Consider the following 12234-nt stretch of genomic DNA (forward strand, 5'->3'; position numbering starts at 1 on the left):
GAAAGTTGATGTTTTGGGACTGGCCTGCTGTGCTTCTCCAGCCCCACAGTGTTAAGTCTGAGTCCAGCATCAGGCGTTTTTACTATCTCCTGACTGGACAGTAAGATGTGGGTACCTCCATCTCAGGGCTATGACAATAAGTAAGCTGTCTCTGCCATACAGTGCTTTCAAACACTTCGTTTCCAGCACACTGAATGAGAATTATAGCATAATCAAGGTCCCTCATCCCACCTCCTTGACCTGTCTGTCCTCCCTGGACTGACCTATCCCCTCCCTAACTGCCCACCTACATTCACCTTCACTGGCTCTAACCCCACCTCTTTGACCTATCTGTCTCCTCTTACCCAATCTTCTCCTTTATCCATCTTCTGTCCGTCTCCCTATTTATTTCAGAATTCCCTTCCCCTCCCCCATTTCTGAAGAAGGGTCTTGACCCGAAACAACAAACTTTCATGCTCCTCTGATGCTGCTTGGCTTGCTGTGTTCATCCAGCTTCACACCGTGTATTCTCTTGGATCACACTTTTCTGCAAAGCAGTCCTTTAGCCAAAAACATCCATGAAGCACTGTCTGAGATCATGCCTTTAGATTCATTCCTATAATGTGGCACCTCAAACTGCTGCCTGGTACCGTTGCTTTTTTAAAAATTCTTTCATGTGATGAGGACATCACTGGCTGGCATCATTTATTGTCCATTTATGATTGCCCAGATGGCAGTTTAAGAATCAACCATATTGCTGTGGATCTGGAGTCGCATGTAAGCTAGACCAGGTGAAGATGACAGTTTCCTTCCCCAAAGGATATTAGTGAACCAGACAGGTTTTTCCAATAATTGATAACAGTTTCGTGATCATCATTATACTCTTAATTACAGATTTTTAAAATCTGAATTCAAATTCCACCATCTGCTGTGGCGGGATTTGAACCTGGGTACCCAGAACATTACCCGAGCCTCTGGATTAACAGGTTAGTGGTAATACCTGTAGGCCATCGCCTCCCCATTAGGCGTCTTTTCACATGCTTTGCTAAAAAGGCTACACAAGTGTTTAAAAATATTGATAATCTACAGTGACAGACCAGAACATATCTGGAACAGGACTATGCTCACGCAGAGGGTAAAGCATGTATGGAATGAGCTGCCAGAGGAAGTGGTGGAGGCTGGTACAATACAAAATTTAAAAGGCATCTTGATGAGTACATGCATAGGAAGGGTTGAGAAGTATATGGGCCAAATGCTGGCAATAAGGTCTAATTTGTTTAGGATATCTGGTCGGCATGGATGACTTGAACCAAAGGGTCTGTTTCTGTGCTGAATATCTCATATGACTCTAAGCGGAGGTAACTCAGAGGCCCAGGCAAAGCACTGGCATCATGGGTTTATGGGGAGCATATGGACTGTTTCAAATAATAAAATCTGAAATATGAAAGTGACTTCAGTAATGGTAATCGTTGAGCATTGCAAAAACCCTTTGGATCACTGATAGCCTTGAGGGAAGGTGATTCACCATCCTCATCCTGTTTGACCTACACGTGACTCCAGATTGTCAGCAATCTTAAATGCCCTCTGAAATGGCCCAGCAAGCCATTCAGTTCAAGGACATGTAGGGACAGGCAACAAATGCTGGCTGTGCCCTCACAAATAGCAATAAGACATTCCTTGGACATTATTCCACATTCACCCTTTCACTTAGAAAGGACTGCTCCTCCCAAATCCCAACTCTTCATCACATGGGACACAAAACCATGTTACATTAACCTTGTACAGGAGCATGTTTTAATTGAAGCTTCATTTCAACCAATTATCACGGCTGTTCAATAAACAGATCACAATGCAAGAGCAGACGGATATGTGTTGCAGTGATGTTGCATTGTTACACACCTTTGCACTGAGGGAGGCAGAAGTTATAGAACGAATTCTGGTCAAACAAGTCCAGCCTCTTCCAAGCAACCCAGCCTTTCCTTTGGGCATATTCCTTGTCTAAGATATTCCCAGAATAATGGGGATCGAGGACGAGGAGGTAGTGGTTCTCCATGCCCGTGCACATGCCCAGAATCCCCTTAGAAGCATTGTCATTATCACCACCCATCATGACAGGAGAACCCAGCGTGTCAAAGTGCAGATAGAGCTCATCGACTTTCTGCAGGAGCTCACCCCCTCGGCGCACATGGATCAGTTTGCATGGGACATCGTAGAACTTATCGATGCACAGTGCGATCTCAAAGGAGCCAATCCAGGTCTTAGAGCCAATGAAGTTTTGGGGCTTATCCTCCATCTCCACCAGTGCCTCCTGCACCTCGTTCAGGGTGGGCACCCGGTGGTTCTTTATGTTTGTCTGCTGCAGAATAATCCAGGAGGAGAGTGTCTGCATCGTTCGGTAGCCACAGCCCCAGCCACAGTCATCTGTCCCATCACAGCCATAATGATAGTAGAGGTAATCGCCACGGACCAGAGAGAGCCGCTGGATTTCAGAGTCTGGCTCAGGAAGAGGAAGGCCAGAGTGAACGTTCTTCACCAACTCCATGTTTGGTCCTCAAACAGGTCAAGCTTGAAAGGGGAAAAAAAAACCTGCATGTTATTTATAAACATTCACACAAATCCTGCAATTAAGAACATCAAAAGCATTAAAGTGGCTCCCAGAAATTTTAAAAAACCTAATAGCAGTTTGCAAAGACTTCCAATTCATAGGAAACCCTCAAACCTATGTAAATAATTCAATGAAAGGACTGGGTATTGTTGTAATATACAGAGCTGTGGCAATGCAAGACAGACTTTCAGCAATCATCAGCTATGCAACTGCTTAGAGGGTCTAATATGCTGATCAGTGCACAGACTCAGTGACATCCGATTCCTGAAGCTGTTACCCCCCACACACACACAGACCTCAGAGGTCTATGCAGCGGCAGAAACAATTAAACAGAATATAAATGATCAGTGTGTCTGGCAGCAACAAGACAGGAAGGCGACACCTTGAAGGCCAGAGTGAAACAGCACTAGCTCGAGAGGCTAACCCTAGTTACACCGTAAGCATTAGCTGCAGCTAATCCGCATGTTGTAATTCAAGTCACTTCTTTTATCACTTCTTGTGCATGGGCATTGTTGGCTGGGTCAGCATTCACCACCCATCCCTAATTGCTCCGCAGGTGGTGGGGAGACACCATCTGAAAACTTTGTACTTGTTGTTGGTGTAGATACACCCACAGGCAGACAGGGAAGGAGCTCCTGACTTTTGAACCAGTGGCAGGGAAGGAACTGCTATGTTGGATCAAGTCAGGGACATGGACAGGGTTAACAACCATAGTCTTTTTCCCAGGGTAGTGGAGTCCAAATTTAAAGGGCATAGGTTTAAGGTGACAGTGTAAAGATTTAAAAGGGACCTAAGGGACGAAGCTGGCGCACAGAGGGTGGTGTGGTGTTCGGAATGAGCTGCCAGAGGAAGTGGTGGAGACATTTAATAGGCATCTGGATGGGTATATAAATAGGAAGGGTTTAGAGGGATTTGGGCAAAATGCTGGTACAGGAGCACAGCAGGCCAGGCAGCATCAGAAGTGCAGGAAAGTTGACGTTTTGGGTCAGGATTCTTCTTCAGAAATTTCCCAACCTGAAATGTCAACTTTCCTACTCCTCTGATGCTGCCTGGCCTGCTGTGCTTCTCCAGCTCCACACTTAGTTATCTTAGACTAATTTAGGATATCAGGTTGTAAAGATGAGTTGGAGTCACAGGTCTGTTCCCATGCTGTACATCTCTATGACTCTAAGTCAGGAAGGCATGAGGCTTGGAGGGAAATTTACAAGTGGCAATGTTCTCACTATACCACAATGTACATAGGGCAAGGGACATAGAAAGGCAAACCGATATACAAACTAAACAACAAACCAATAAGCCCTAGAAAGGCTACATATGTGATCTATGCCTACACTGGAAAAAGATGGCTTGCCAGAGATTACAGAGGGGTTTTAAAGATTTTATGAAGTGTAGATTAAAATATACCAACATAGTTCCACAAACTCTTGACCCCAGCCCGGATGCACCAGATTTGAGGCAATAGTACATTTTGTTTTCTTTTAAACAAGAAAAGTAACCCACTCTCATTGCACAGCAGAAAGGTGGATGGAGAGTCCCAGGAAGTGTGCCATTATATTTAAGTATAATGCAACCGCTACTGTCCCTATTCCACCTGCTCATGAAGAAAGAGACAGGGCAGTCCTCTGTACAGCATCAATATTTACAGGTGACCACCCCATCATGCAAGCGATGATTATAAGCTTGAAAACAATTAACATGGCTCAATTAATTTCCAGTGACATAAACCAACACAATATTTGGTTAGAACATAAAACATAGAAAAGTACAGCATAGTACAAGCCCTTTGGCCCACAATGTTGTGCCGTGGAATAACCCTAATCCAAAAATAAAATAACCTAAATTACATTCCCCTCAATTCACTGCTGTCTATGTGCATGTCCAGCAGTCGCTTAAATGTGACTAATGACTCCACTTCCACGACTACCACTGGCAAACCATTCCATGCGCTCCAACACTCTGGGTGAAGAACCTCCCTCTGACGTCTCCTCTGTACCTTCCTCCTAACACCTTAAAACTATGACCCTTCGTGGCTGTCAATCCTGCCCTGGGGAAAAGTGTCTGGCTATTGACTCTATCCATGCCTCTCACTGGTTAATCCAATCAGCCCTCAAATGGGAAGGTACAGGGACAAAAATAGAGATAAAAGTAATATCAGGGTCAGGAAGGGATGATCTTCAGAGGGTCGGTGTGCACGCATGGGGCTGAACGGGCTGCCTCCACATTATAGAGATCATACGATTCTATGACAGGGGGAGGATAATCAGCTTTTTGAAAATTAGTTCCACACTCCTGGCTCATTCCAATACTTCTCCCCGAAGCATTTATCCAACATCGTAATTTAACGACTGAGTCATGAATCTACCCCCACCTCCAATTCAGGCAGCACATTTCAGGTCATAACCGTATAGACATTGTTCCCAGTTCATGTCAGTTCTCTCTGTGGCTGATCACTAAATTCTTTTGAATATCAGTGAACTACGATGGGGGAAAATCCTCCAAAACAGTGGCTTCCTGCTGGCAATGAGAAACAGTAACAGGTTCTCCCTGTTTACTGAACAAAACTGCAAATTCAACAGTCAGGCAAAGACACAAAATAGAGACCAAACAGCAGTTACACGCTATTCTGCAGTGCTTCCGAGGAGAAGTGAGTGGGAACCAAGGGAATAGGAACTAAAGACTCCACTGTCCCTTTCTCCTTCACACCTCTCATACACTCACACCACAAAAAAACAGTCCACATTTACTCACAAATCAGATGCTGGTGGAAGTAGTTGGTCAGGATTACTCTGTTCGGAGCCATGAAGTCTTGTTCCCTCTGATCCTTGGCAAGAGGCGATTAATGGGCCATTAAAAAGAGAAAGTAAACAAACAATTAAACACCTACAGCCACACCTCAGCAACTGAGTACACGATATACAATGCGGTCAGTATTTGCTTTGCTGGCATCCAATGTGAAATGAGAGAAGTTACATGAGTGAGTAAATTGATGCTATGCATGGAGCTAATTAGGGATCCTCGAATTTCCTTTACAACTAGAAAAAGAATGATTAGCTACAGACCTCAATGCTGGCCATCAGATGCTCAATAGATTTCTATGCCTTACCAGTAAAATTAAGGGAAAAGCAGAAGACAAGAGTTTTTTTTTGCTTGTTGGAAGTTTTTTTAGGGTATTGGGCAGCACTAAGTAAATCAATGTGGAACACCCTGCCGTGTACTGTGCAAATCAGTTATTCCGTCCCTCAAGCCTGATAAGACCATGGTTGAGCCTGTTGTGACCGCCAATCTACTTTCTTGTCTGTCCGCAACACCCTTCAATTTTCTTGTTAGTCAAGAATAACAGCATAGTCCTTATAAAAATGAGCTTAACTTCCACTAATCTTCAACTGTGCATACAGAACAGGTACCAACACCTGGATCTGTCACAGGGCACTGACAGTGGGGCAGCTACACAGCAGGCCTGTACTTCTCAAGGACACCTACTAGGTTATTGAGCAAGACTGGTCTCCTTGACTCAGTAAATCGTGGTGCGACTGACCTTCCGAGGAGTGAAGCACAAAATGAGCTATTTCAAGCCAAATTAAAGTCTCGAGTATCACTGTTTTCAGACAAAAACTGTTGGTCATGCACGTTAATGTGAGAATTATGGAACCTGCAGCTGCTCCTGGGATTACAGGCTTAGTTAAAGATTTATTATAGCTTTTTAAAAATAATAATTATAGTCATTATAGCCTATAAATAGAAGATGCTTTTCCATTTTTTATTATTACAAAAATACAAAATAACCATACAAAAAAATCACAATATTTTATTCAAAAGGACAGTTTTTTAAACTTTTGTTAAGGGTCTACAGTGAATGGCTGAGTTTTTATTTTATTCTTAATTCACAAATTTAAGAAGTGTATATATGTCTATATACGTATAGACCTAGGGGTCGAGGCCTGAAACGTCAGCTTTGGTGCTCCTGAGATGCTGCTTGGCCTGCTGTGTTCATCCAGCCCCACACTTTGTTATCTTATATGTTTTAGAGGTTTTGTTTTTAACACTGCAAAGACTCTTCTTTGAAAAAACCAAAGTTTTTGTTTAAATAAGGAGTTGTGCTTTCATTCCAGTGAGTCCTACACCTGGTCAGCTCCAGAGAAGATTTCTTTTCCTGAATGAATTTATTGAAGAGGAGTCATTTTTTGTTCAGCTAAGTCATTGATTTTATTTAATTCTTATATGTATGATATATATTTTTAATTCTTTTTCCCACTTTAACATCATTTTCTGGAGGTAATGAAAGGTAGTTTATTTTATATATAAAGGTGTTATTGAAACATCCTTTTTTTAGGTTTAGTTATTAAGACCATATATAAGGTACAGAATGAGATGGCTATAAGTTTTAGAAAAGTTATTACCCAGCAGGATCAGTCAGATAGATGGATGACTGTCAGGAAAGGTAAGACAGTCGTTCAAAAAGTCTCCAGTGGCCATTCCTCTACCTAATAGATGTTCAGTTTTTGGAACAGATGAAGGAGATAGCCTCTCTGAGAAAAATGAAAGGGACAGTCAGTTACTGGACACGTGGAATGATTCTTATGTTAGGCAGCGTTTGACAAGATTTAATAGAATTATTGTTATAGGGTACTCTGCTGTCAGGGGAATAGACAGGTGATTCTGTGGCGGTGAGCGTAAATTTCAGATGGTTTATCGCTTTCCTGGTGCTAGGAATAAACGTTTCTAAATATTTCAAGCATATTGCTAAAGGTGAGATTGAGAAGCCACAAATTACTGTACACATTGGTAGAAATGAAAGATGAAGGAGATAGCCTCTCTGAGAAAAATGAAAGGGACAGTCAGTTACTGGACACGTGGAATGATTCTTATGTTAGGCAGCGTTTGACAAGATTTAATAGAATTATTGTTATAGGGTACTCTGCTGTCAGGGGAATAGACAGGTGATTCTGTGGCGGTGAGCGTAAATTTCAGATGGTTTATCGCTTTCCTGGTGCTAGGAATAAACGTTTCTAAATATTTCAAGCATATTGCTAAAGGTGAGATTGAGAAGCCACAAATTACTGTACACATTGGTAGAAATGAGGGAACCTAATCTAATCTAATGGCACTTTTAGGGAAAAGATTAAAGCACTAGTAGAAGATTAAAAATTAAAACCTTAAAAGTAGTAATTTCTGGTTTACAATGCCAAACTCTAACAAGGGAACAAAGAAAAGGTTAAAGGAGATAAGTCACTGGCTGAACAGCTGGTGTACTGTTCAGGGATTCAGGTTTTTGGACAATTGGAATGTCTTTTGGGATAGAAAACACCTGTTCGAAAAGGATGGGTCTAACCTAAACTGGAAAGGGACCAATAGGTCAATTTGCTCATTCTATCAAGTGAGACTTTTATACTGACAGAGAAGGCAAGTGGAGGAATTCTAAGTAGCAGTGTAAATGAAAGGATTGATGGGATAGGTTCTGAATGTGAGGACAGCCATGTCAATTAGAAAAAGGAAGACAAGAGACGGTCAAAGTGGTAACCCTGAAGAACTAAACTGCATTTAGTTCAATGCAAGGGGTCTTATAAGGGCATTTTAAGAGCATGCGATTGAGACATCATAGTTATTACAGAAACTTGGCTGAGAGATGGACAAGACCAGCAGCTCAATGTTCCCAGTTTTAGATGCGATAGGAAGGATAGAAAAGTAGGCAAGAAAGGCGGAGGGGTGGCATTTTTGATTAAGGGACACGTTATTGCTCTAACTAGGGATTGCTCTAACTAGGGAAAGTATATGGGTAGAAATTACAAATAAGAGAAATTACTTTGATGGGATTGTACTTTAGGCCCCTCAACAGTAAGACAGATATTGAAAAACAAACATGTAGGGAGATCTCAGATATATGTAAGTATAACAAGGTTGTAATAATGTGGGATTTTAATTTTCCAAACAGTGACTAGGACTACCATGGTGTAAAAGGCGAAGAATTTGTCAAATGTGCTCATGACAATTTTCTTTATCAATATGTGGATGCTCCTAATAGAAAAGGAGCAAAACTAGACGTTCTTTTGGGCAAAAGGCAGGTGACTCAAGTAAAAGTGAGGGAACACTTTGGGTCTATCAATCACAATTCTATTAGTTTCAAAATGGTTATGGATAAGGATAAGCCTTCCATGAAAGTTAAAGGTTTTAACTGGAGTAAGGCAAATTTTAATAGCAGGAGTCAAGAACTTTCAAAAGTTGATTGAAGTAGACTTTGCAGGTAAAAGGATGTCTGACAATTGGGAGGCGTTCAGTAGTGTGATGACAAGAATTCAGAGGCATTATGTTCCTGTTAAAGTGAAGGGTAAGGCTGGTAAGGTTAAGGAACAATGAATGAACAAAGATGTGAGGTTCTAGTCAAGAATAAAAGATTTTTTTAAAGATATAGACAACTTGGTTCAATTGAATCTCTTAACCAATATAAAGACTGTAGGGGCTTTCTTAAGAGAGAAATCACCAAGTCAAAGAGGGGATATGAGATAGCATTGGCAGATAAGGTTAAGGATAATCCAAAGAGATCTTACAAATAAATTAACAGCAAGAGGGTAATTAGAGGGGGGATTGGGCCTCTTAAAGATCAAAGAGGTCACCTTTGTGTTGAACTGCAGGGGATGGGAGAGATACTCAATGAATATTTTGCATCAGTTTTTACTGTGGAGAAAGAAATAGTGTCTAGAAAATGCAGAGAAATAAACCTTGATGCTTTGAAAACAGTTCACTTTACAGAAGAGGACATTCGGGAGGTCTTAGAGATTATAAAGGTGGATAAATCTCCATGACCTGATTATGTTGTGGAAAGTAAGGAAGGAAATTAAGAGAACCCTTGCAGAAATGTCTGCATCATCTATAACTACAGGTGAGATGCCCAATGACTAGAAGATGGCTAACGTTGTACCTTTTTAAAGAAAATTTGTAACGAAAAACCAGGGAACTACAGATCTGGAAGTCTGATTTCAGTTGTGGGTAAATTGTTGGAGGTGATTATAAAAGATAGGATTTAGCGAGGCAAAGATTGAATAGGGATAGTCAGCATGGTTTTGTGCAAGGAAAATCCTGTCTCACAAACTTAATTGAGTTTTTTTGAGGAAGTTAACAAGAAAGTTGATGAAGGTAGAGCAGTAGACGTTGTTTATTTGGATCTTAGTAAAGCCTTTGACAAGATGCTGCACAGTAAACTTATTAATGATGTTAGGTCACGTGATTCAGGATGAGCTTGCCAATTGAATACATATTTGGCTTAACAGCAGGAAACAGATTGTAGCGGTGGAGGAGGGTCTAGGCCCGAAACATCAGCTTTCCTGTTCCTCTGATGCCGCTTGGTCTGCTGTGTTCATCCAGCTCTACACCTTGTTATCTCAGTCGTGGTGGAGGGTTGCTTTTCAGTCTGGAGGTCTGCGACCAGCCGTGTTCTAAAGGGATCAGTTCTGGATCTCCTTTGTTTATCATTTATACAAATGATTTGGATGAGAATATCGAAGGCATGGTTAGTAAGGTGGCAGATGACACCAAAATTGGTGTCATTGTAGAAGTGAAGAAGGTTTTTTAAGATTACAATGGGATCTTGATTAAATGGGTCAATGGGCTGAAAAACGGCAGGTGAAGTTCAACCTGGATAAATGCGAGGTATTGCATTTTGGTGCAACAAACAAGGGTACAGCTTATACAATTAATGGCAGGGCCTTGGGTAGTATTGTGGAACAGAGGGACCTAGAGGTGTCTTTATAGACAGGATGGTTAAAAAGGCTTTAGCATGCTTGCCTTCACTGCTCAGTCCTTTGAGTATAGTAGCTGGGACGTTATGTTGAGGTTGTACAGGACATTGGTGGAACCCTTTGGAATCATGTGTCCAGTTCTGCTCGCCCAGTTATAGGAAGGATATTGTTAAACTGGAGAGGGTTCAGAATAGATTTACCAGGATGTTGCTGGGTATGGAGAATTCAAGCTATAAAGGAAATATTAGATAGGCTGGGACATTTTTTTCCACTGCAACACAGGAGGTTGAGAAGTGACCAAATAGAAGTTTATAAAATAATGACAGGTATAGGCAGAGTTGATGGCAGTTGTTTTTTTTCCCCAGGATGGGAAATTTCAAGACTAGTGGGCATATTTTTAAAGGTGAGAGGACAGAGATTTTAAAAAGACTTGAGACAATTTTTTTTAAAAAGAGGGTGGTTCCTGATGAAGTGGTGGATGCAGGTAAAATTACAATGTTTCAAAGACATTTGGATGGATGTATGAAAAGGAACAGTTTGGATGGTGCAGGCAGATGGGACTAATTAGTTTGGGATTATGGTCAGCATGGACTAGTTGGACTGTAGGTTCTGTTTCTGGGTTAATCATGAGGTTTGATTCCTGAGATTAGGGGGCTGACAGATCAGGAGAGGATGGGCAGATACTTTCAAGTTAAAGAACAATCTCATTAAGCTTGGAGGACCTCGACACGGTGACAGAGTTGCAAAAGTGCAGCTTCCTCCCTAGTCCAGCTCCTTGCCTGCAATATCTCGATCAATGTGGTCACAGCTTTGGGATAAGGGGATGGCCATTTAATTCTCGATACTGTCACTAATTTTGTCACTTACAGAAACATGAATACTTGTCTAACCCTTGAGTAGAGAACTGCAATCAGTTGTTCAGTGTATTCAAGACTGAGCTCCACCTCATCTCCATTTCCTCAAAAATACAGTATAAAGGTTTCTCACCTAATCAGTGTAACTAAACCAAATTCCCAGTAAATTATAACTTCAGCTTAATCTGAAAGGCTGACACGAACGTGACTAAGTGAATATGACACTCTGATGGACTGGCTGGTCCAGTCTTAAAGGATATGAGCGAGCAGAGGAGGCCATGGATTCAAAAATTTCAAAACAGATAACATCAGTTTTTGGATTAATTCCCTGTCCCCTCACTCCAGCTAATGAGGGCAGCTGAAACATTAATGACAGTGGGGAGTTACTTGTTTTCGAGGGAGATCCTCAACAGCTCATGCTTGTTCCCCCAGCCGTTTCAGGTAACATTGAGCAAGCATCCCCAGCTCGGAGCCCACAACACCCACACAGACGTCCCCAGCTCGGAGCTCTCTCTCCTTCTCTATGTGCTTCGGTGTGTCCCCAACTCGGAGCTCTGTCTATCTATGCCCTTCGGGGTATTCCCAGCACGGAGCGCTCTCTCTATCTATCCCCCTCGGGGTGTCCTCAGCACGGAGCTCTCTCCTTCTCTATCCCCCACGAGGCGGCCCCAACACGGAGCTCTCGCCTTCTCTTCCCCTCACGAAGCGGCTCCAGCTCGGAGCGCTCTCTCTACGGGGTGTACCCCCAGCTCGGAAAGCTCTCTCTATCTATCTATCAAATCCCCTCGGGGTGTCCGCAACTCGGAGCGCGAATCTCTCTCTCCCTATCTAGGTATCGATCGACTCCCCCGGACTATCCTCAGCTCCTTTACCTCACATTTCCAGCTTCAAGCCTCCACCGGTGCCGCTTACAAAATGGCAGCGACACGCCCACGTGACTCTACCTCCGCCCCGCCCCTCGCCGTCACGTGGCACCGGCGCCACGTCACCCACAACTCCCAGCCGTGAGTACCACGTGACTGTTGGTAGCTGTTTTCCGCGACTTTGCCTCTCTTCCCTTTACCCT

General features: G+C 42.5%; 1 protein-coding gene across 4 annotated transcripts; it reads right to left on the reverse strand.

The window, feature by feature from the left end:
* Positions 1–1745: 1745 nt before the first annotated feature.
* ufsp1 (UFM1-specific peptidase 1 (non-functional)) lies at positions 1746–12153 on the reverse strand. Of its 4 annotated transcripts, none has more exons than XM_059642712.1 (4): positions 12041–12119; positions 6982–7110; positions 5333–5399; positions 1746–2544 (listed from the first exon to the last, which is right to left on the reverse strand). In XM_059642712.1, exon 4 carries the CDS (start codon positions 2519–2521, stop codon positions 1871–1873), a length of 651 nt encoding a protein of 216 aa, XP_059498695.1. In that variant the 5' UTR covers positions 2522–2544; positions 5333–5399; positions 6982–7110; positions 12041–12119; the 3' UTR covers positions 1746–1870. The 4 variants fall into 4 exon arrangements, with proteins under 4 accessions (XP_059498695.1, XP_059498694.1, XP_048380345.2 ...); XM_059642711.1 differs by having other exon boundaries at positions 5333–5405; XM_048524388.2 differs by lacking the exon at positions 6982–7110 and having other exon boundaries at positions 5333–5405; positions 12041–12153.
* Between the last annotated feature and the right edge of the window lie 81 nt (positions 12154–12234).

This window comes from Stegostoma tigrinum, chromosome 45 (assembly GCF_030684315.1).
Source record: "Stegostoma tigrinum isolate sSteTig4 chromosome 45, sSteTig4.hap1, whole genome shotgun sequence".
Lineage (NCBI taxonomy): Eukaryota > Metazoa > Chordata > Chondrichthyes > Orectolobiformes > Stegostomatidae > Stegostoma > Stegostoma tigrinum.

Excerpts from the sequence above, each read along its gene's own strand:
- ufsp1 (XM_048524388.2), bottom strand. The coding sequence starts at position 2,521 with ATGGAGTTGGTGAAGAACGTTCACTCTGGCCTTCCTCTTCCTGAGCCA.